Raw genomic sequence first — 26226 nt, 5'->3', positions numbered from 1 at the left:
TCTGCTTATCTAATTAGTTGGTAAGATGTGTGTGTCTGTGTCTGTCTGTGTGTGTAGGGGGGTGGTGGTGGTGATGGAACCTGCGGAATGAAAAGTGATTGATTTACAGTCCTGTGGAGAGAGAGAGAGAGAGGAAAAGCCACAGACCTGTGTCTCAGCAAAGATGGATGATGTATTTAATACCCTTCTCTCCGTCCTCTCCTCCATGCCTGCCCCCACACCCGCGGGGCTGGTTAAGAGCCCCACGAGTCCCATCATGCCAGCGGGCTCAGGATTAGGGCATGAAGATGAACGATGGGCATAGCAATGATGACATGTTGGCAACTATTTCTTCAGCTTTGAACTTGAAAAAGTTTTCAGACAGTAAACACTGACTTTTAGCTCTCCCTTAGTGCACACTGCCCATATTCTTGTTTTTGTTATGAAAACTGAGAACTGAGAAATAACCGAGTTAAATTCCAACAGAAGACTACATTTGCATTGTCACACACGTGTGTCATGCATAAAAACATCCACACATGAACTATCTATGAGTTGACGGCAAAATACTATAGCCATGAATTTTACCGTCAGCGAACAGAAGCCCTCAAAAGCAACTTAGGGTCATAAAATTAAGAGGAGGAAAAAAGCAAGTCTGACAAACATTGTTTAAAAACACACACACAGAGACACACACACACACACACACACACACACACACAAAGATATGCCTTTAACCACAAAATGCCTTGCAACTCTCCCTAAGACTGCAAAAGCCATTAGACCGAGTGAGACAGGGGCTTCCAAGAAACACAAACAGTAGCTTTTCTGTCTATGGAGCAGAGAGTCCTATCGGACCCTCAGGGGCTTTTATCAGTGCAGCAGCAAAAGCAGCAGCAGCCTGCATTTCCACACTCGGACTAAATCAACAAGCTGTGTGCAGCCCGCTGCCACTGTTGGAGACAGATAACCATCTCTCCTAAACTACAAATATAGCACTGGGGGATTACCATGCAGTGAAGCTCCCTCTTACCTTCTATGAGGGTGAGGGGGTGGGGCTCGGCTTGTACAACATGACATACCATGAAATAACAAGTTGACGCACACAAACGGAGAAGGCAAAAGAAATAGAGAGCGGACAGCAAGTGTATGCAGTCACTTTTAGATGCACAGCTGTCGTCTGCTTGTTATGGCACGACGTGACCTCTGTACAGAGAAAATAAACATGTTTGAGAGGTGGACATAACAAAGTGCTGCATCAGGGAGTGTTCTCAGGACACGGCCGAGCCAGGGCGGCATGGGAAAGCGCTCAGGCCTTGGACAGAGAGCCAGCCCGTGGGGACGGAGGAGAGTAGAGGAAAGGGCGAACGGAGAAGAAAGGAGGAGGGGGGGGGGGGGGGGGGGGCTGTGAGAGAATAGCGATAAGGACACGGGCAGGCTCTGTTTGCACAGCTTCTACTGCTGCGGCTCACCAGGGCACCACAACGCCCCTCCACCCTGCGTTACCTTTATCCTGTCGCCTAGCAATGGCTGTGTATTCCGGAAGCATGTGGAAGTGCCGCTCCGGTCTTATCAGCAGACACGGGGTGCTTGGAGGGTTCACTGATCTCTGATAACTACATCCCCACATCAGCCCACAGTGAACTCTACGCACAAAGTTTCACTGACCCATAATGCTTATTAAACAAAATTGTGCAATTCTTAGGATGTGAAGCATGTGTGTTTTGTAGATAAAGCCATAGTTGCTGTAGTGTATTCTACTTGGTAAACACACTTACACAAAAGACTCAAGTCAAGGACCAATACATATTAACACAGCCAATTTAGGACGTCACAGGATCACACCAACTAAAAGATCTTGCATATAGAATCAAAGTTATTTTGCTGCTCAAGATATTATTGCTTAACAGTCAATGATCAGCATTCACTAGTATGCAACCCAACTGATTAGTGATAGATAGACCACATAAACCATCACCTACACTGAAAAAGGGGTCATGTAGCCTTAGGTGATATCATAAGAAAACAAACTGATGATATGTTCTATATGATAAATAATCAGAAGAAACAAAGTGGCAAGATAGGGCCAAAACAACACAGCTATGGATCTCTCATACACCAGCAGCTTTCTACTACCAAAATGTTAGAGTAACCTCACTCACAACACCAGACACACATTAGCATAATGTCTGACAACAATGGTCAAATGTGGACCAAATGTGGGTCAGAACCACAGAGAGTATCGTGGGAACAAATCTAAAATGAAAGTACAGAGAGAAAAAGTTATGGGTTAGAAGTCAGAGGAAGAGACAGTAGGAGGAGCCTTGGGACATTAGTTTTTTAACATCCTTCCAGGCCATACAAAGTTCTTTCCAGACTGAACTTGCCGAGGTCCCGTCTAGTCCTATATGACTTACAGTAAGTTAGGGTTGACACTAGGGATGTAACGGTTACCGGTGTAACGGTAAACCATGATAAAATTCTTGACAATAATCGTTCTGATTTTAATTATCATAATTACCGCGGTGCGAAAAACGTGTATGGAATTCTCTCCAGCATCATCCGAGTCCTACAAAGTAGGTGCACAGGCGCAGCATGCAACGTGGGTTTAATACGTGTTTGAAATCAGGCGCCACTGCTACGCAGGATGATTGCAAACACATAAACCTAGTTAGATTTGTGGATCTGCGGTGCATTTTGCAGGCCTACTCACACAAGAATGGTTCTCCGTTGAATCTAACAAATGTATAGGGCAGGATAAGTGGCATAACACTTTCGAGCGTTTTAACTTTTTTACCACTCATCTGATATGAATGCACAGCTGCCTACTGCAACTTGGAAGTTTGTTGTGATAAACACTCGTGACATCTACTAGGCTACAGCTAACAACAACTTGTGACGGCCATTCATTCATGATATGTTGTAAAATATTGAAATTGTCGGAAGTTTACATAGGCTAGTTTAAACTGTAGCCTATGCTTTTGCAACTGTATTTGACAGAGGATAGATGTGGGTTGCAAGTGACAAAATATTAACTTTCAGTGTGGCACTCTCTCTTTGTAAATTACATTTAATTAAAAAGTGTTTAAATTGTCCAGGATCTACCTTATGTTAGGCTAGTAGGGCAGGCACGCACAAGATATAGTTACAATCAAAGGAGTTGCAGCTTTATTTAGTGACCACCAATTCACTAACTACCTCAGTCGCCAGCCCATCCAACTCCTTTTAGTTTTGCGTATGCATTTTCTCTCTCCCTCTCTCCCTAGTGTCACTAACACACACCGAGTAACAAAAGGGAGCCTTTTACTCTTAAGAGCCACACCACTTTTATGACAAGACACTATGCTATTCTGTTTTTCATTTTCAGAACATTTGAAAAATACCGCGATAATATGGACAACCGTGATAATTTTGGTCACTATAATCTTCATGTTAAATTTTCATACTTTTACATCCCTAGTTGACACCTCATTGAAGTTTACTTGCTTACTGGCTTGCTAGACAATATCATTAGGTGACATCATGAAAAACTGCCAACATTCTTGTTGGGTTTTGTGTGAACAGAAAACTATATTGTGAAAAACCAGGTAGACTTAAATTAGATACGCGTTTCCAGGTCTTCACTTAACCATGTACCATCTAAATTAATTTGACAATGCAGTAAAAACTAGCTAGATACAGAAAGCTTTGAGGTTACAACGTATGTTGCCTCCTCATAAAAATGTCTATAGTGTAGGCCTAAATGTTACAAGGTGTAATGCATAATGCAACAACAAAGTAACTACAATGTTTTATCACAATTTGTTCCCGCAAAAACAGTAAAGAAACTAATGTATGGGCAGGGCTTCAGACTGTGACCATTTTCTGAAAGTGTGCAATGATGAAACATGCAAAACAATATATTTAGCTGTTACTGTTCCAAAGACAAAATTGCAAAATGAGGATTTTTCCCTTTAGCCCTGAATAATTAACCACTTTGAAAAGTTTGTCACTGTGTTAAAAAGACTGTCAGTAAAAGGAATAGGCTCTAAGAGCAAGAGCAATTTCTAAGAGAAAGAGCAATCACACTGCATTTAAGGAGATAGCATTTCACTCTGCCAACCATTCCTCTTCTATGGAGGCAGGCAATAACTTGGCCAGGTGGATTATGAGACAGGCAGATGAATGAATCAGGTGAAGAGACTGAATTCTAAGCTAATAGAAATAAAATAATGCAGAGCAGCAGCCAATTACAGAGTTTCGGTGGTAATGCACTTCCAGAGAATTGGGCACAGACCACATTCTGCTGAAAAATGTCTTCTGCCGACAGGATGACAGTGGCTTTGGGGCTCTGTTTTTGACCTGGCTTGTTTTTGTACAAGAATCATATTGTTTCAAACTGATATATTATCACTGCATAATTCATTTTAGAGCTCATGTCACTGTCTGGAGCTTAGTTTGCAGCCATTCACTGCATGCCTTAGTATTCAAGGTTACGTCAGGTTGGCTTTGTAGCCGACTTCCTATACCCATGTCTGTGTCTCATGAATCAATGTTTTACTAAATACAGTCAAATGAATCATACAGTCATGTGAAAGGTTTGCCTTCCACAGGAATACACAAACAGTCTACAATGAGCCTCAAAGGTCTATAAAGCTACAGTATCTCACACTTTTTCAAGTTAACTGCTGGAAATGTACACATTTGCTGTGACAATCTACAATCTCTATGCTCTTTTATAAGCCTGATCAGCTCACCTTCATCCGCTTACACTGCAACACATCACCACAACTGGAATCCAATACAGCCAAAATGATAGCAGCAACCAAGCCATACAGAGTAAGGCGACTGGGTTTAAAACAGACGTTGGAGAAAAGAGGAGTCAGTCCTCATCAACTAATAGCGACCAAGTGAAATATTTGCTCTCCGTGCGAAAAAGCTGTCAGCATAATGGAAAAGTGAGTGATCTTGCTCCCACAGCAGTCTTTACTACTTTGCTAAGATGAAGCTGAACAAAGGAAAACCAACACCACACCACTTGATGGGTTTTCAGAGGGCAGAATGGAGTCTGATATTTGCCAGGCAAAACATTTGTGAAGGGTTTCAAGTACTTGAGGATTTTTATTAGGAATATAAAACTGACTGGAACTAAAACCTAAGCAACATTTTCACGAACACAGTCTTATGTGTCCTCTACTTGAGAAAAATCTTTTTTCTTTTGATGTTGTCAAGTTTTGGTGGGGCCTGGGTGACTTCAGGGATAAAAATAGGCAGAATGTGTGTTACAATCTGCTGATGTGATTTGCAGGCATTTATTTAGCAGACATTTATAATCTGAGAGCTGTTAGTTATGTCACGTAAAAGAGTTAGATATTTCAGGTATCTCAGGAGAGTTAAGACAACCAGTGCTCCACTTCATCGAGGACGTTATGGCCTGAAATTTGCACAACTTGTGACGTGCCATCGCTTTCCCCAGCACTGTCTGCTGTGGCAGGATGCACAGAGGACCAAAACATCCTAATATGAGTAAACAGTCATTACACAGCCCTTTCAATTACCTGTTTTTATCACGTCTGTGCAAGCTCAGAACGTGTGATGAGTCACAGATGCGGGACAACATGGCATGCAGAGGTGGAGGACAACGTGGGAAGTTATGGCTCCTGTTTTCTCCTGTTTTCTCCTACCTTCTCCTCCTCCTCCTCCTCAATGAGGCAGAAAGGAGAATGATATAGAAGGGGGTGGAGAGGCAAGCAGGGAAGGAAGAGAGAGGGAGAGAGAGACAGAGAGGACCAAGTGGCCCCACTCAACCCTTTTACGTGACAAGTTTGTTTACTGTCTGTACGCCAGAGCCTGAGAGCAATTAGTCTGTGCTGAGGCCATTGCCACAGAGAGACCTGGGGGGGGTCAGGTGAGAGCGACAGCACAACCATCCCCGCCTGCTTTAAAACGCACCACTTCTTATTATAGGCCTTCCAAAGCAATGCTACAGGGCTGAGACAATTTTCCACCATCACATAAAAGGCTGGCCTCGTGGCCATGAAATTAGAGAACCTGATGAACATCCAACGATCTTAGATTGGACTTCCTTAACAAAGCATTCGCTCTTGCAAACATTCATGTGATGCACTTAGAAGTCCTCTGGATTCTTTGTAGTAACTTTAAGAGGAGTGTTAGACGAGGCAAGCAACCTGCCTATACGAGTACATATACTCTATTCTGGCATAAGTCCATTATAATGGTGACACTACATTTCAAACACCAATGCAAGTGCCTTGGACAAAGACAGAGATGTATCCCACAATTACAAAGATATCCTAATTGGTAAGCTAATTGTCCTCTGTGTTTTTGAGAAGCTTGTTCATTTAGAAGGAACTTCACTGAATTCAATCAAATTTGCTAACAAACCATGTCAAACCATCTACCTGACATAATGTGGGTGTAGTAGATAGCATGTTGAGCCATTTTATCACAAAGTTAATGTTATAACTCACCTTAGTGTTTGTGTCAATTGATACGAAAAATACAACTTTAATGCCAATTTGAGGTCTTGACTTGAGATCACTGCAGCACTTCCTATATTAACCCAGTTGACTTGAATCGAACCTGAATTAATGCCACTATTTTTTTCAACTGTGTTAAAGTGAGATTGCTTAAACACATTGGGGAGAATTCTCCCATGTGCGTAAGTTAAAAAAAAGCGCGTAACTACACGCATTTCACTCTGCGCAAATTGTCCCCTTTGCTTATATCGGTCATTTACGCGTGATAAAGGGAGTTACGCGTTACGGCTTAAGCACCTTTCCAACTACGCGCTCTGGAGGGCTATATTAAGGTTGAGCGCCACTACAAGGTGAAAAGGCATATTGCTCGATGTCGGCAGTAGGCCTAGTTATAAATACATGTAGGCTACATAGAACGATACAAATTAATATTACAGTATCAAATTTGGTGCTTAATATGCTGATGCAGCTTCATGTTTTCCCTCATTACAGTGTAACACGGTGGCATATTTCCCGACATTACCTTATCCATGAAGCTACATTCAAATAGTGAAAACCCTGTTATAATCACTCACTTTGGATATGGAGCTTACCGACTGTATCTTCAGTTTTAACTTGACGTATAGTCATAATCCCAGGGCTTACTTCGAATCTGTCCATTTCTTTGTAATTTGACCGAAGTCATCCATACATTTGCACAGATGTCTGGACTATTGTCGAGCAGCGTTTATATTCGCCTATCTCTTGATTAGTTTGTAATAGAGGCTGATATTGTTATCCCAGTCTCTCAACTGTATTCGAAACTGCAGGTGTCAGTCTACAGCTCCGTTGGCATAGCTAAATTGACATTATGAGAAGCAGCTGCCATTGCAACTTTCTTTCTCAACAGTGAGTTTTTAAATTATGGATCTACACACCTCAAGCATGTCTTGACTCAAACAAACCTCAAAGCATAAGTGAAATTTCGTGAAGTCAATTTTTTTGTTAGGCTACTGTATGTGATGACACACCATTTTACTGTAGGCGTTCGCTATTCAGTTCATCATGCTTACGTTTTCAAAATCAAAGACTGGCTTGTTCTTTCTGGATTTAAATGGAATTCAGGTCAATGAGTAAAGTCCACACACGTTTTCATATCAACCTAAATTAACGAGGTGGTCGATCAGTCTGGTTCTATTTTAAATAAATCACGCCTCTTTCATAAGGCCACCTTGATTTCGAACTTGCGCGCTGTGGGTGTGACAGAGGTGGGAATGGGAGAATACACGTAACACAGAGGTGCGTATCTGAAGTGCGTAAAAAGAAGCTTACTGTATGCGTGATTTACGCACAAATGGGAGAATTCCCCCCATTGTTATTGTTTTAACTTTGACAGCCCTAATTTATTTACGTATTCAACCTTTCACTTAGTACTTGGTTAAAGTTGAACCAGGCTGGATGAGCATCTATGCACAGCTATTTTCAGGTCTCCAGAGATGCTCTACTGGATTCAGATACTGACACTAGCTGGGCCACTCTAGGGACTATCACAGAGGTATCCCCAAAGCCTCGCCTGTATTTTCTTGGCTGCATGCTTCAGGTCATTGTGCTGAAGTGTAAACATTGACTCAGGATGGCTTTATATTTTTCTATATCCTTTTTCCATCTACCCTGACTAGTCACAACATGATGTTGCCACCACCTGTTTTGACGGTGGGGATGATATTAATGAGGTGATGCTCAGTGCTTGAGCTATTGGGGACTGTCACCAAGTAGTTTAATCTTCGTTTCATCAGACCAGAGAATTTTGCTTTTCATGGTCCTAGGGTCATCCAGGTGCTTTTAGGCAAACTCCCAGTCTGTTATCATGTGCTTTTTACACGGCGTCCTAACTGAATGTAATTGAGTGTTGGCGACAAAATCAGTTTGACTGCTTTGTTTTGAATTGGAATGTCCCATCTGACCAGCACCACACGGTGCACCATTTTGAGGTATTTCTATTTACTTCCTGTAATTCACATTCTGGTGCTGCTCATTTAATTAGTTGAAATGATGTTCACATGATGTAACAGAAAAGCATATTTGACTAATTCAGTGGACAAAGATCAAAGAGCGTCCAATGCAAGTATTAGATGTCCACTTGCTGTTATGACAGGGTGAGAAATTACTTCCATCCGGCCATTCTACCATTACAGCCTGGAGGATTGCTGCACTGATGGTTGTTCTGTAAGATTCACCCACCTCCACAAAAGACCTCTGAGAAGCCAGTTACTGTTGGTCATTCCAAATCTCTTCGATTAAGAGAATGATTAAACCTACCGTGCTCTTGTGCACTGACCATCCTAAAACAATTTTCTTGGAGAGAGAAAACAAAACATGTCTACTCTCTTCGTAATATCCAGGCATTGCTCCTACGTTCTTTTGGTTTGCAGGCATTGCTAGTACGCTCTTTTGGTTTGCAGGCATTGCTCCTACGCTCTTTTGATGTTTGAGGCATTGCTCCTACGTTCTTTTGGTTTGCAGGCATTGCTAGTACGCTCTTTTGGTTTGCAGGCATTGCTCCTACGCTCTTTTGATGTTTGAGGCATTGCTCCTACGTTCTTTTGGTTTGCAGGCATTGCTAGTACGCTCTTTTGGTTTGCAGGCATTGCTAGTACGCTCTTTTGGTTTGCAGGCATTGCTAGTATGCTCTTTTGGTTTGCAGGCATTGCTAGTACGCTCTTTTGGTTTCGAATCTATAGCATCATCCTCTCTCGTTGCTGATTAGGCAGGTAGTCTGCCGACCAATGGAAACGCTGGTAAACTATTGTGTTCCAGACTAGTATCTCCCTGGGCGTGGCTATAAAATCATCGGTAGGGATATGCCATTGTAAGACACCATTGTCCATGACATACCTGTAGAATTCCTCTCTATGAATTTGGTGAGGATTACATTTTACTTACTTTATTACTTTTTTGGATCAGTGTTTGTATTGCTCTCAAGTCTGTAAGATGGTGTAACTTGTGGCCAATGAGATACTGGAGAATAGTACTACTTTCATTTTGTCATTTATATTATTGCAAAAACTATCATGAAATATTGTGATTTAGTTGTTAGTCTTTCACTCACCCCTAATCTTCATATGAAACACAATCTCTAATAATGTAAGTGGGAGTTGTACGACAGACGGAATCATACAAGAGAAAGCATATTTCTAAAAGAGAATGCAGTCTAGATGGACCAGGTACACCAGGGTCGGGTGTCTGAAAGAACCTACATTACTTTGTCTGCTGTAAACACCTTAGGAAATACTGTACATCTTCACCAAAAGCAAACCTTTTTTGAATAGTAAGACAGCTAATAGTCCTGAAATAGCTATATCAGGCTGGTGCCAAAAAACACATTAATTCATGATAAATCCATTGAGTCCTTTTTTGCCAGGATGCTAAGGTATAGGCTTTAGCAACACCAGCAAGTAGGAGGTCCAACCAAGCGTGGGATCCTCTATAAAAACAGAACATTCATACTGGGTGGAACCCTGGGCTGACCGTACAAATGCAACAGAAAAACAGTTCTCAGAGACCTCAGAGGGAGCACAGAAAATACTACAGTATTCAAAAACACTCGCACATATTTGTACTTACTCTGCGTGCCAGTCCAAGTGCTATATAGCATTTGTCGCCTGCATCCACAATTTCCACCTCAAAGTAGTGACTACGTGTGGTGAGAGGCTGGCGGGCTTGGGCCAATCCCACATCCATGATGCTCTTGCCTTTCCCTACATACTCCAGAAGCTGTGGAGGAACAGATAGCACTGTTAGAGGGGAGACACTGGCAATTACCCCCACATTCCATTCAAAGCTTTTATCATGTCACACCACAAGACACTTTAATTCAAGGGTTAGAGGAAACCATTAATTCCTGTGGGGTGAGGGGAGCATTTAAATTTGAAAAAGACCTAATGCCTATGCAATGCCCATTTCATCTCTCAGCATGTGACCCAGCTTTTGATGTCAGTATCTGACAAAGCTAAATTGGGGAGGGTATTGGCCCACATGCAACCCTATGTGATCGGGCATACCACTGAAGAAGCCGGTCTGAATGTTTACATATAAGCATAAAGTTTTAATCTGCTGAATTTAGTTTAGCTTATGGACGAGTATAGCTATTTTATCTAACAACAGTACTAAAATGTAGGACCCCATGCGTCTTGTATCTGCATTAAATCCTTGTTGAATCTGTAAAAAACTGACAGGGTAATCATTGCCGCTAAATTCCTTAATGGCAAAGAACTCGAAGAAGTTCCATTTGTAGCCATGAATGAATGCCGCTCCCAGAAAGGATGAATCACCAACTTATGGTTGCCCCTCCAAAAACAGTGTGTGAGTCCACTTACAAAACATTCTCATGGCATTGGGTCAGAAAACCGGGTTCCCAGCTGGAATTTTAAGAGTCATCCTGGGGATTCCGTGCAAGATCAATAGGCCCCTATGACTCCCCCTTTAAATGCCATGATGAAATCAAAAAAACCCCAAAGGGGAGCTATGGTGAAATCTAGGAAAGCCAAGTTCCCCATAGACCATGGGGAATCGGGTCATAAGAATACAGAGTACATATTGATATATGATTTAGCTTTGCGAGTTGGATGTTATTGATAAAAAATAAAAAAAACTACAATATACAGTACACATTTGGCTATTATGTGTAATGTCACTACTACTTAGACTGGACTGTTTTTAACAAGTAGGGACCTTTGGTGGGAACACTAAATTATGATGAGAGTTAACCAAAGGCTTCAAGACAATAGGATGCCAATGATCCAATTTGCATAAACTGTGAAAAAGTATGGGGACTGCATTCTGAAATACTAATTCTAGACCAGGGCTAAATAAGCAGATAGCATCTATAGCATCTTGGCGTACCAGAGTGGTAACTGTGGCCGGCTAACTTCACATCAACTCTTTTTTACGGCCTACAGTACCCTTTTCTGCTTCCCCTTCCAATTCTGTTTGTGACAAAATCTCTGCTGCTGATCCACGAAACACTACTTTAATTATCTTCAGATTTTTTTCAGGCGCATTTTGTCAATTACTCTGTGAATTCTGTTTGCTTTCACAAAATCACTAGCTGCTTGGGTAATGGAAACATTTTCCTGATGCTGTTTATCATTTCCTGTTGTCCTTGTTTATCCCTTAACCCCAATGCCAAACAGTGACTTAAACAAGCAACCTGGGAGGCAGTACAGAGTTGGCTCATTAAAATGCTTTCAGGTTAAGATCACAGATATTCCACATAATCAAGCATGTACAATTATATCTAGCTTAATTCAACATAAATTAATTTCCAGTTATAGATGCACACAATAGCAAATGTCTGTGGTCATATTATAAATACTATACTACAATCAGCTGAGAGGTTTAACATTTCTACCATCCACTCTCAATGACATGACTCCCAAAACACACTGTGTTGAAGAAGATACCACTCATCTAGACCTGTCATTCTGTTGTTAAAAAATACATTGGCTGCCTCTTCACATCAAGTTACATGCCTGGGTCAATAGATCCATTTTTGGTGCGGGGGAATGAGAGCTGTATCTGCCCCACATGACCGTCTTCACACTGCTGAGTAATGCTGCAGGAGTGAAGTGCCTGTTCTTACGATGCTCCTGGCATTTTCCAAAAGCTACCAGAGTAGTATGCTACAGCGCCACTTCGGTCAGATCAAAAATCCTCCCCACTTCTGTGATTCTAGAGTCGAGGCCTGTGTGTGTGTGGTGGGGGAGGGGGGTGTTTTGTTGACCTGCTGCCCAGGCAACAGGTGTAACACTCCAAACAAGCTTCCCGAGCTTCCTGTCAAATTTTGGAACATCTTGGAAAGCTGGAACACGCTGGCTCAAGGGTGGAGTAGTTCCACTTGTTTGGCTCAGTTTCATGATCAGAGTTCCAGCACTTCAACCATGAACATTTAACTGGTTGTGGGAAACCCCCATATTAATATGGATATGATCTTCTGTTCGACAGACACAAAATTGCAACATTCTTTCAACACTAATGGTCAAATGAAACCTGACGCCTGGCATGTCTTGATGGTTTTTCCCTTCTCTATTCATCTGTTTTTGCTTACTTTTTTTTTGACAAAAAAAGTACACATCGGTACCAAATGTGTACACTTAGGTAAGTGTTTCTACATATGTGTGTGGCCTAAATATACAGTCAGCTCCTGCTCCTCAAAGGTTTCTAAGGTGTTCCCAAATATTTGATATGAACTACACCCAAACAAACTCCTCTCACAGGACTATAAATCACTCCAGTGTCAACTCAGAAAGACAGCAATGTCATAACAGACCAAGAGCAGGTGATGAAATATTATAGCCTCTCTTAATGGAAAATGGTTTTCTCAATATCTTTGGTGGACATAATTTAATTATGTAGATTGTTTTAGTAATGGTGGGTTGGATTCAGGCATTCAGGCTAATAGCCTAATCATTTCTTTGTTTTTCACATCAGTAATTCAGGTACCAGTAGCACACTCCTTTCAGGAAGATCACAATAACAGCTCAGACTGGCCAGGAACATTTCAAATGACTCCTCACATGTTTTGCACAGAGAATATCAGCTTCTGCCTTCAAACAGACGCCTTAGAGTTAATTCTTTCAATCGCAACAAACTTAAAAAAAATACATGTATGCTTTGTTTCCTTTCTTGTGTGCTTATGTCATTTGTGGTAATGTTTCATGTATGTCCTTTGGTGTTATACAACTGTATGTATGTCTATGTCCTCTTTCTTAAATGAGCTGCCCAGGGATGCAAAAAGAATTTCAGCCTTGACTGACAATAAAGTTGTATCGTATTGTATCGTTTGAAATGACCAATGATGGGAGGGTGGATGACATAAGTGCATAAGCTGTTGAGTTCTGTAAACATATTAGTTGGCTGGTCACCTCATGTGCTGATGCACGTCAGTCAGCATGGCAGCTGTACACATTTTTGACAAATAAACAGAGGAGCAGCAGCAAGGCCGTGCTCTAACAAGTCATGAGATATTTCCCCACCTTTTAATCAAACAAATTGTGCCATCATCACATGTTACAGATGTTGCTCAACTTAAAACCTGCACTCATTCCAGTGCCTTGCAGGGACTAATAGTTGTAGACATTTAACATTTGATGGCGACAATTTTATGACAGCAGACATGCACAAGATCATAAATGTCTGTTTTTAGATATTCAAATAGATGACTGGAAATATTGAAGATAGCTCAGTATAGAGATACAAGTAGACATTTGGTATTCCTACCGGGGAAAAAAAAACATGCAAACAAAAAAACCTTCTACTGTAACTTCTAACCTGGGGGTACTGCTACGGTATCCAGCACATCACTGTTATCTAAACAGAAAAGGCATGGCACATACAGTAGATGTAGACACGTCATGATATCCATTGATAAAATACTTGTTTTTCTCTAAGCTGCATTAACACCTGTTAAATTACCTATTACGTATTAATATACATGTACTACTGTTAAACATAGGATCAGACTTAAAACAATATAACAGTACATTCGCTTGGATCTCTGACAAAATAATAGAGAAATGGAAATAATCAAGTCTTATTGCAGCAGCATGCCAACTTGCCTTCCAATGTGAATTTTTAGTTTCCTAGTTTCCTGATTTCTCACACAGGCTCAGTTGCCAGAAAGGGTGGGAAGAAGGAGGGAGAAAGGGAGGAAAGGATGAAAAGAAAGATAAGACAGAAAGGAGGAAAGGGAGAGAAAATGAGAACGGGACATCTGTGATGCTCCCACATGTTCAGTGTGGTTGAGTTTCAACTGGAAATACTCAGCCGATGGGAAAATGAACTTTTTTCTGGACTAAATGCCCAGGCCCAGCCCTGCAGCATGACAATTCTGAAAGAAAAAAGGACGCTCTAACTAGCCAATAGAAACAGTGTCTATGTCAGACAACAGAAACAGTTATTGACACCATTTCCTTATCTCTTTTGGATGAAGGTGGTGGATGCCATGGCAAAAAAAAAATACAACCTTGAAGTTATAACCTAACCTTCTGAAGAAAAGTCACACTTTAATTAGGTCTACAACACCAAGAATTGCATTTGCCACCAACGATTTAAAATCGTTTAAGGCTACATAAGCCTCCGTCACATCCTCTCTCTGGCTCGCCCTTAAAAGGCCTCCATCCAAATCCCATGAGCAGGAACTGTGACTTACCACTGGTCAAGAGGAAGTCAATCAGGCACGTGTTACAAAATAATTAGTGTGTGTGACGTTGTGTGACGTGGCCATAGCTCCCCCACCCTGCTCTCTGACTCACTGAGGCCGTGTCACGCAGTCAGCGGTGCTGGCAACACTGACCAATAACCGCAAAGTGTTTGGAACAGCAGATGAAAGACAAGCATTAGGGGAAAACGGCCACAAACATGGCTATTGCTTTGACTCACATTGTGCAAAGTGCTAAGGTAGGAATTACTGCCTTTAGTCAAATCTCCCTGGAGGAATGCACTCAGACACATTACTTGAGGGGGCAGCGCAGAGGCGGCCAGGTGTTTGTCTGTGTGTGAGGCTACAGCGGATGAGCCAGCACTTCCAATGCCCCGGGTACCCGCCTGTGTCTTCCAACCACAAGCCTGGTGGGATTAAGGGTGTTGGGCATATCTCTACTCCTGGGGCAACTGTGCACGCGCTCGCCGGCATGTGTGTGTGTGTGTGCATCAAATGGCACGTACGCAGCAGAGCCAAGCCAAACGCCTCCACACAAGACAAACAACAAGGAGGAGGAGTGTGGCTGCAAACGAGATCTAAACTAAACATGCAAACTTATTTTAGGGAGATTTTAAATCTCAGATCTCATTTATAAAGATTACACAGCGCTCTTTCAATATTTCTCCTCTGAGCCATTCATCAACTGAGCTGCAAAGATATTAATAAATCATGTCAATAATGAATTAAAAGTAGTGACTCTATTCAGAGCTGATGCATGAGTCACTTTTTAATTGCAAGGTAATAACTTTGGAGAAGATTTTTTTTTTTTTTTTAAAAAGGAAAAAACATATCTGAAATACTGTAATCCTATCCTATACCCGTCTTGGGTGCTTCTGAGGGTAAAGAGGTGTAACACTCAAACCATGTCTGGTTTCTGCCAAGAGAAAGCTCAAGTTTAGAGCAACCCATTAATCCTTGCTGGCAGCTCTGTCTGTCATAAAGGTATTTAAACCTGACATCAGGTCTGTTGGAAAACAGTTTACCCTCAGTTTTAGATAAGTCATGCATTCAGCCATAACACACCAGTCAGTAAAATTCCGGGTAGGGCTAAACTGTTTGCCTTACACTAGACCTTGGTCACTAAATACAAAAGATAAAGTCTTCAGCCCTCTTTCCTTTGCCTTGAATTTTATGTTAATATTTTTATGTTGACCCAATGAATGAGGACAATCCATCTTGGGAATGATAGCTTTTGAAATATTCAAGTCAGTTATTTGCAAAAACTGCAGCGTTTAGTAAATTAACAGCTTTTATATGGATATACAATCTGAATGAAAACAACTGCAAGGTGGAAAAATGAGAAATAGATCAACATATTACGGATGCTGACTAATGGGGGTGAGAAGTGAGATGAGGAATGACAGGCCAATGGAACTGCGCCAATGATGATATAAAATGACATTTACCGCTTTATCTCATGCATGCAAAAAGGAGGAAAAAGACTATGCCTTCTTCATATGGACAATGACCAGGAAGGGACAGCATGTTAATATAGCCAACAGATGGGATATGGTATCTCTTATATAAAAGGAGAATTCATGCTACCATGAGGAATACCGTAATTTCCCAACTATTAGCCGCGGCTTATACACGGATTTTGCAATATTTCTTCAGCTATGAGGTTAATACACGGGGGCAGTTAATATGGTATTAATATGATTTTGTTTTTTTAACTGGCATAAAACATTGTCCTGCGGCTTATATGCAATGCGGCTAATACACAGGAAATGTATGTAAAGCACACACAAACCCACCAAGAGATTCAACATGTGAACATGCAAGACAATTCTTCTGGCAGCTGGGTAATAAGTTGTAATTGAAAGCCGACTTTCTTCCTTTCCAAATGTGTACAGCATCATACATGTTGATGTTATTCTTACCACTTTGAAAAAAAATCATATTCAACTTAAGAATTGAGAAACATGACATACATTTTGTACACCCAAAGTCAACTTCTAATCCCAATTAAATAAAACCAACATTTCACGTAGTGCTATAGAAGAAATCTTATTCAGGAAAACATAAGTATTCAGGTGGGCGAAAATATCTGGATGCAGAGAGAATGTCCACAATATAATGTGCCCCCTTATGACTTAAAATTAAACAAAAGATTCTAGAAATTAAAAAGTTATAAGGTCAAAACCTAGAAATACATGTTCAGCTGCTTGTTACAACCTATGCTTATCTACACACCATATCAGTACTAATGGTGTAAGAAAATAACACTGTAAACAAACACTGTACTGAATTGTGTAATGAATAGTTTACTTGCAAAGATTTGTTGCAGACAGATATATTGTGTTTAAGTCAAAGCCTACTAGTTATCTACCTTCAGCCATTTGACTCTTCCACTCCACTCACACATATGTTATGTATTCACTTTCTTAACTCATGTGGGTAATACATGTCCAGTAAGACTAGATCTGAGTATTCAAGGTGGGTGGTGGTGAAAGGTGCAGTGTTATTGTTATTCAGGCAAACCTTCAGCCTGTTATGTGTGCTCTGTGCTTATCAAACAGTCAGACATTCTTTACTGTCTAGTTGGCTGGCAGGTCTTGAGCTTCACCATCTGTGTGAAAAAAAAAGACCCAGGAGCTGCTTTTAAAATCATTTACTGTCTTGGCTGAAAATGTTGGTACCCTTCCATCAAAAAGGAAAACCCCTCAATTTGAACGAAAAACGAATTTGAAACTGACAAAAGGTATTGCCATTCATCATTGTTCATTCCATGTTTTGTGTAAATTAGACTTCGATTTGGACTCTTCATTCAACAGAATATTTTAAATAATAAAACAAATTGAAATTAAATGTAAAAAATGATGGTCCCCTCTAGGGTTGCAAAATTCCGGGAATTTTCAAAGTTGGAAACTTTCCATGGGAATTAACAGGAATATACGGGAATTAACGGGAATAAATGGGAATTAATGGGAATAAACTGGGAATTTTTAATATGGCAAGTTAGTCTATAACAGGGAACTTAAATGTAGTAGACAAAACCCCATCTTGCAGCATAATACTAGTTAAAACAACCTGATTTAATGCAATTTCAGTCAAATTTCTACCCTGCACATACGTCAATCCCATGCACACAGCAATCAGCATAGGCTACTAGACGTAAAGGAAACCTATGGTGCGTTCATGTGCATGGGGAAAATAAATTCCCAGTGAAAACGTCATCTCATGTGGGAATAACTGGTGTGAAACTGGGAGAAGTTTGCGAACAGAGTTGCCCAGTTAAGGGCTTGTCGTCACTTTTGTCCTCATTCAAATTGGTGTGCGTCATTTTGCACTGTAATTAAACTGTAATTAAACTGTAATGGGACGATTAATCTGTCTGATTAAGCTTGACAACTTATATATAATTTACATAATCTATAAGGTTTGGTTGGGGTGGTATGTTGTGTCATTTTTTTTTTACTTGTTTTAACATTTTCTAGGATTCTAACTGAACAAACTGATAGTTAATGTTCCAACCAATCGGATTTTGTTGTTGAGTGGCGTGGTGCATCTTGGGCAGTTCAGTGGTTTCAGTGTTGCTAGCTTAGCACGCTAGTAAACCATAGGCAGAGAATGGGATTCCCGCTAGCATGGTAGCTAGCTTTGTATGCTAAGCTAAGCGAAAATATGAGCAAACAAATCATATTGGTTAACAAAATGTTAATGTTTGTATATGAAAAAGTAGGAATTACCAAAAATTCCCAGTTAATTCCCGTAAATTCCCATAATTTCCTTTAATTCCATGAAAGTTTCCAATTTGGAATATTTCCAAAATTCCCCAGCTTAACTTCCCATGGAAAGTTTCCAGTAAGTTACTTTCCGGAAATTTACCGGAAATTTTCCACCCCTTTGCAACCCTAGACCCCTGCACCTTTTGAGGTAATCACTTCCAACAAACGCTTTCTGTAGCTCAGAATGAGACTTCTGCATCTGTTGACAGGTAATTTTGTTCACTCTTCCTGAGCCAAGTGCTCCAGCTGTTTCAAGTTTGAAGGGTGCCCTTCGCAGATTGCATGTTTCTGCAACTCTTTCAAGAGATGTTAAATGGGATTTAGCTCTGGACTCTTCAGAGTATCCCACTATTTGTTCCTTAACTATTCTTGGGGGCTTTTAGCTGTGTGTTTTGGGTCATTATACTATTGGAGGATCCCTGACCTGTGACTGAAACTTACTTTGACACTAGCCTGTATTAGTCAGGGGGCCTATGTGGTTTCTGTGGGATTGAAATGTTAATTTTTGGAGAGTGGTTGGACTGTCTTTAGAGGTCATTGAACATGGAGAAAAATGATGTCTCCATTTTGTTTACCTGTTTTAACCCTATTTTTGTGAATTTGTATATTTCACTATAATTAACACCATACATTTAGCCTAAATCACTGGCTATGTTGAACAAAGTTCACAAAACAGTTATTTTCTTATTTTTAACAGTATGATTGTATGTCAGTATTATGATTGTATGTCAAACAATTAGAGATAAGATCAATAACCAGTTTCAGTTTCACCAAATACACATACTCCATTGCTGAAAGATAGCAAATGAGACCTCAAACAACATTTACATATACACAACATATTAGATCTCACCTCCACAATTTCCTCATCAAAATCTACAACTAGTCTACTAAACCTTATTCCTACTCACCTTCTTAAGACTGACTTCCTGGATAATGTTTTGCTCTAGATTATAAATAATTCAATGCTATCAGGGCATTTACCGCAGTCGTTTAAGACATCTGTTATTAAGCCCTCCCTCAAAAAACCTAGCCTTGTATCGATACTGGTCTTCCTGGACCTCAGCGCTGCCTTTGACACCATAGACAATGACATACTACTTAGGCTTGAAAATTTGATAGGCATCAAAGACTCAGCACTCGCTTGGTTTAGATCAGTGTTTTTCAACCACTGTGCCGGGGCACACTAGTGTGCCGTGAGAGATCATCAGGTGTGTCGCAGAAAATTACCCAAATGTCACTCACTGGTCCAGAAAAGCAACTGTTGCATCAAAGAATTTATAACCACATACTCTCATTGATTGTATGATTGCACTATTTGTGGTATGCAGGCATTGTACAACGGGGGCCCCATATCCAGTATTCCCAGAATCATCACATATCCAGTTCAAAAAGGCCATATCTGTATTATTTTAAATTTTAGGCTATGGTATGTTTATTTTTTCCTTCACACAGGATTAGTGTGTTAGTGTGCCGTGGGACATTTTAAGTGTCAAAAGTGTGCCGTGGCACAAAAAAGGTCGAAAAACACTGGTTTAGATCATACCTTCCTAACCGTCAACAATTTGTACAGGTCCATAATAAACCATCTACCCAGATTATGGTCAAATGTGGAGTGCCTCAAGGCTCAGTACTGAGGCCCCTGTTGTTTAGCAGATGATACATAACTATAAAACCATAAAACCTGATGAATTAACACCGTTAGCCAAACTTGACACAAGTATAAGAGATATAAAGACATGGATGACGAATAATTTCCTGCTTTTGAACTCAGATAAAACAGAAGTCATGGTTTTAGGTTCTAAAAAGATGAGGGATATCCTATCCACATCACAGGCTACATATAGTGATCTTCCACTGACCTCATCCACAAGTGTTAAAAACCTAGGAGTTATAATTGACCAGGACCTAGCAAGTAATCACATAAAACAGATCACCAAAACTTAATTTTACAATTTAAGGAACATTTCAAAGATAAGGAAGTCCTTATCCTTACCAGATGCCGAGAAATTAATGTTTTGTCATCTCAAGGATAGCATTGCAATAGCATTGCAATAGTCTATCATGCTGGCTGTAATAATACCTGTCTAAAGAGCTTACAGCTTATACAAAATGCAGCTGCTCACACACAAAAAATATGAACATGTTTCCCCCATCCTAACATCTTTACACTGGCTACCTGTTAAAAGTCATTGACTTCAAAATATTACTTATAGTTCTTCGTTGGTTGCCTGCATTGAAAGAGGACACCTCAAGAAGACGCTCTTTTGTCTGCTTCTGACAGAAGAAGCACTTATCTATGCTGGCAGCAGCTGCTGCTGAACAAGTGTCCCTCTAGATGGACCTGATGCAGTTGCAGGTGTTGCTGCAGGTTCAGAAGATGGTCTACCGCATCTTTTCTGAAGACACTGAGTCCTGCCTGCTTCACATGATTTCTAGTAGCGAATCTTAGCATGCTGCAGATGCTCACTGTTACAGGTGGATTTGTAGCAGTTCCTGTGCCAAACTGCTTTGTTCTGTTGTAAAATAACTGCACTGTAACAATGTAATCGTTGGCTGATCTGTGATACCCATCTCCGTACTCTCTCATGGACCAAAACAAGAAATTTGGCATCTGTCTCTAGTGATGGGTCATTCACCAGTCCACACATATCTGCCACTGGATACATAGCCCAAAATCTGTTTCTTTTAGAATATGTGTGCCATCACCTGACTAACAGAAAGACACACCTCAGAAACTAGACTGTGCCACCATGAACTATGAAAATGTGCTTGCTCAAATGTAGAAGGCTAGAAGGTCACTAATATCACCAACCATGAAGAACAGAGCACTATGTGCTTCAAGTTATTCGATATTCTAAATTCTATCACTGCCAGCTATCAACAGCCAACTGTCACTGGTAGTCAGGGATGGATTACTGCACGGGCCTACCGGGCCCAAACCCGGAGGCCCAAGGAGTCAGAGGGCCCAAGCCATTGCATGGAATCATTGCCTCAATATCAACACATCATATCAACACATAGGCTATGAATCTGATTGAAATAAAGTATTGGCAATCCCCAAAATGCACCAAAATACAGGAAATTACATCAAATAAATTTAAAAAATGTCCCCCGCAACAATTAGTGGGGGGGCCCTTAATACATCTGGGCCCAGGGGCCTGAAAGTTCATAATCCGTCCATGCTGGTAATGTCTCTCTTTATCTTTCTCTCTCTTACACACACACACACACCTGTCTGTTTGTCTAGCTGATCCTTTACCCTTTCTTTTCTTCACACTTAGGCTTAGGAAGGCCTTACAGACTTCAGCTGGTACTATGTAAAAGTCTATTAAACTTGATTTAACAGAGATCTCTGCACTTTGTGCTCTGAAAAAATGTTTTATAATGTTGTATTGTTTATGTGGTCCACTTTTGCACTCTACCTTGTAGAATATCTTTGCTTTTTGGCACCAAACCCTATGCTATAATACCAGCAATGTGAAGTTTATGGACAAAACACCAAATTTGACCTTTTCTGAATTTGACCTTTGATTTGGGTCCTTCAAAACCTTGAAAAAAAATGGAGACATGTTTTTTTTTTTACTCTTAAGAACCCCTAGAACAAAGATATAATACTCTCCAAAAATTAACATGCGAATCCCACAAGCCCCCAAATTAGACACATAGGCCCCCCTACTATACGGTTCGCTCCAGGATTCCTTTTAGTCTTGAGATTTCATTGTGTCCTCAACACACCCTGGGCCAGATGCAGCAAAGCAGCAACAAAATATAGCCAAGCTTCCTTCATTTTTCAAAATAGGTATGATGTTCTTTTCTAGGACATAGTCATGAACATAGAGCTAATGTGACTGCCAAGAACATCCAGTTTCGTCTCATCAGGCCAAAATACATTTCTCCTGAAGGACCATATGCATTTACCCAATTCTAGTCTGGCTATTTTTTTTATTTTTTTTCAACAGTGGATACCTCCAAGGGGCCCACTGTTGTCCAAAAAGTGACCAATAGTGTGATCAGTCACTGCTGTAGCTTGACCTTGGAGTTCACCTTGAGAGTTTTCTTTGGCTCTTTGTAATCCAATTTGCACTTTACTTCTTTTCAGTCTAGACTAGAGTCAATTTTCTTCTTACAGCCACATCCAACAAGGTTGGCTATAGTCCCATGCATCATGTTAACTTGTAAATAATATGTGCAACTGTAGTCACTGGAAAGTCAACCTTCTTGGAGATGTTCTTGGAGCCTGGTTCTTTGGCGTTATGGTCAAGGTGCAGGTTTAGTACCCCGGAAACCTGGGTTTTGAGGCTGGGTGGGGTCACTGTTCTCTCCCTTCGCTACACCGTACAGAAGACAGTTAACAGCTAGAGCAGCCAGGCTACAGTGCTAGACTCTGGGGGCATAATCATAAAGTCCTTTTTTTCCGTACCAACAGTACGCAGTGACTTCGATAAACAGAGATCTATGTGAAAAATTATACTTTAAATCCTGTGTTCCCCTTAAGGTTGGCATCATCTTGAACTCAGCGGTGGATTTTTTTTCCGAATTCAAAGCTACTCTAAGTTTGTTCTTATTGCAACCTACATAAGTCAATCGTGGAGACCAACTTCCTCAAAAGAATTATAACATGCATGTAAGGAGCCTTAAGATAGCTAAGCTAAAGCTAATGTTAGAACACAACTGAGTCATTGTAGGTTAGCTGCTTGTTTTCAATATGGACAACTCATGGATAACATTAGGCTACCATTGAAAACTGACAAATATTTCAGTCAACAAGACTAGAATGGGCTTGTCTGGAGGAGGCACAGAGAGAGCCTGGACTAGAGGAAAAAACATAAACTTAAACACACAGGGAAATTGGGCAGTGATTAGATGTCCAATCAACTTGTATATGGTAAGTATATATACTCTTTTGATCCCGTGAGGGAAATGTCTCTGCATTTATCCCAATCCGTGAATTAGTGAAACACACTCAGCACACAGTGAACACACAGTGAGGTGAAGCACACACTAATCCCAGCGCAGTGAGCTGCCTGCAACAACAGCGGCGCTCAGGGAGCAGTGAGGGGTTAGGTGCCTTGCTCAAGGGCACTTCAGCCGTGTCTACTAGTCGGGGTTCGAACCGGCAACCCTCTGGGAAACAAGTCCGAAGTGCTGCTGTGGCAGCTGAGGCTGTAAGAAACAGTCGGGAAGAGATAACTGTCGAGACGAGTAGAGGAGGACGACAGTAGCGAACACAGTGCTGTGAGAAGGCCAGCTTGTGCACGTAACAGCTGGGGTGGACAGCAAACACAGAGAGACACACACACACACACACACTTGTTGACCAGCTAGTAACAGCTGAGGTGGACAGCAAACAGAGAGATGTGGCTTCATTTTGGTCAGGGTATCAGCAAGCATCAAGTCACTGGATTTAAACCAGACTAGACGGATATGCCGCAAATAACATGTAACAGTAGCATAATAACAGTGAATGTGATAAAAAGCAATTTATATAAATGTTATGTGCCTCCATAGTCCTAGAAACACAGCTGTTCTGCAAAGAACTGTCCTGTACTCTGCCTCTGGTAGCTCTGACCCTAGCGTATTACTGAGATGCTGTGAAAAATATTGGGAGCACCTAAATAAAACAGTTAGGTGCACCAGTGGCAATGTAAAAAGTTAGTCTGAAGTAGGAGTGTCACGATTTTGGTCTTACGTCAAAAATCGATCGAAATTACATCTCGATCTTCGAAATCAAATGATGCAGCCACACCCCCAATGCCACGTCCAGCATGCATGCCAAGTGACCAAAACACACACACACACACACACACACACACACACGTGTTGAACTGCGGCACGTTATCTCCTCTAACTTCAAGCTGCAGCCAATTAAAAAACAACACATCAACCAAATTCAAAGCCTCTCATCGCAAATCAAATCGAATTTTGACTTTAAAATTGGAAATGAAATCGAATCGAGGATTTGGAAACTGTAATGCATGGGCAACGAAACGCAGGGGTGTCTCCCATAGACTGGACTCTCTGGGACCTTACCGTTCCGCTGGACCGCACATCATAGAGGCGACCCCACTCGTCTTCATGGCTGTCCACCATCATCACACTGTCGTCCTCCTCCTGCCCCCACTCGGCCTGCAGGTCCAGCCGCACCTCCTCTCCCAGGGAATGCATGCCGATGGCAGGGAACAGTCCGTCCGGGGCCACAGGTACCACCACCGAACCTACCTGCTCCACAATGTTAAGACGTCACCATTTTTTTTTTTTTTTTTTTTTTTTTTTTTTTAAACGGTGAGTTTAAAAACAGTAGTTTACAGTCATTCATGACTAGCATGACATAGCGGCAGATGATGCATTGCTGAAAACGTCCATGTCGTTGACAGGAGCACTGGTCATGAAAGGAACTGAAACACAGACAGGGCACACACAGTCTTCAGCAGGTTTCACTCACCTCTTTCCCATTCTTGGTAAAGAATACAGTCGTGAGGCCAGCATCTACAGTGTCAGCATAAATCCCACAGCCAATACGGTCTCCGCGGTTACACTTTGGACCAAACTGCTGTCCTACTCCTGTTCCATTGTAGAGCCTGCACATGCGAGACAGAATCAGCCAATCCAACCCATATACAAAAAAAGATAGATTACAACCAGTATCTCTACTGACACAATATAACACAGTATTTCCACACGGTGTCCAGCTCTTTGTACTCACTTGCCATCATCAGCATGGTATGCGACAGAATGTGGGAGCCAGCCGGGCTGGTGGTCAAGCTTGTAGAACTGAGGAACAAGGCCAACTGCAATAGTGCCTCTTACTCCAGTGTGCATTATGGTCACCTGGCACAAGGCACAAAACATAATACTCTTATGAATAACATAATATATATTGTTAAAAAAAACAGCTGTGAAAAAATGCTGTATAAAAAACAGACACAATTTTAGACCAGGAAACATTGTATTCTCAAAGAGCTGTAGCTACACTTCAAAGAAAGACAACAGTAATGGGATGTCTTTCTATGATAAAAGGCACAGCAGGTGCCCTGGGTCATGTGAGTCACAATTAAAATACAGGCGGGTTGAGGGTAACGGAGAGCAGAGGAGTCAACAAGCAGCAGAGAGAAAACTTCACTGACTCATACTTTCAACAGAGAACCATCTTCAGAGAGCCTGTTATTAGGGGGGTTTGTCTTTCGAGAAACGTTTCACATTTCACATGCTGCCTTCCCAGTCCTTTCGTTTCAGTGTATCCCTTAAGGGACCACCCTGCATGGCCAGCTCTGAAGAGAACTGGGGGAGAACCATTATGGTGAAATGAGACCCTATGTTGGCAGAAGTGAGCTGGCCCAGTTCATAAACAGGACTACTGTGTTGACCTATCCTTCAAGGTGGGTTCCCAAGCTTTTAAAACCAAAGCATTACCCAAGCTTTTAAAACCCAAATAGTAACCAGAAGCCAAAGATATCAACTCTAGAAAGAACCCATTTAAAGTTCCCTATGCACAAGCACATGCATCTGCAATGCCCGCTTTTGAGGATCTCTACAGTTCTAGTTGATATCTCTTTGGGAGATGTACATTCCCGAATCCTCTCTGCACAGCATCAAGCTCGGAGCCTATTCTGCTGCGAATTTCTCACAAATAGAAACACAAGCCACTTACATGATTTATTTTATTTGACTAAATAAGAGGCGGGAAAACGCAGCACTGTGGAATATGTTAGCAATTAAAAAGCTTTCAGAAATAAAGATGTCAACAGAAGATAAATGATGAGAGGTGCCAGAGTGGGCTCGGAATGAGATGGATTAGACA

General features: G+C 41.2%; 1 protein-coding gene across 6 annotated transcripts in view; it reads right to left on the bottom strand.

Annotated features, from left to right (window-relative positions):
* The window catches only part of spryd3 (SPRY domain containing 3), a 60836-nt gene that overhangs the window by 18146 nt on the left and 16464 nt on the right, over positions 1-26226 (bottom strand). For 5 of the 6 annotated variants that reach the window (XM_042097234.1, XM_042097231.1, XM_042097229.1 and 2 more), the window contains exons 4-7: positions 25132-25256; positions 24871-25006; positions 24459-24647; positions 10062-10211 (exon numbers count right to left, since the gene is read on the bottom strand). In XM_042097234.1, the coding sequence (XP_041953168.1) occupies positions 10062-10211; positions 24459-24647; positions 24871-25006; positions 25132-25256 (600 nt within the window). The remainder of the gene's footprint in view (positions 1-10061; positions 10212-24458; positions 24648-24870; positions 25007-25131; positions 25257-26226) is intronic. The other variant, XM_042097235.1, reaches the window with a different exon arrangement.

The sequence above is a fragment of the Alosa sapidissima genome, chromosome 7 (genome assembly GCF_018492685.1).
Source record: "Alosa sapidissima isolate fAloSap1 chromosome 7, fAloSap1.pri, whole genome shotgun sequence".
Lineage (NCBI taxonomy): Eukaryota > Metazoa > Chordata > Actinopteri > Clupeiformes > Clupeidae > Alosa > Alosa sapidissima.
Note: the sequence above shows the minus strand (reverse complement) of the source record. Positions and strands in the feature narration are given on the sequence as shown.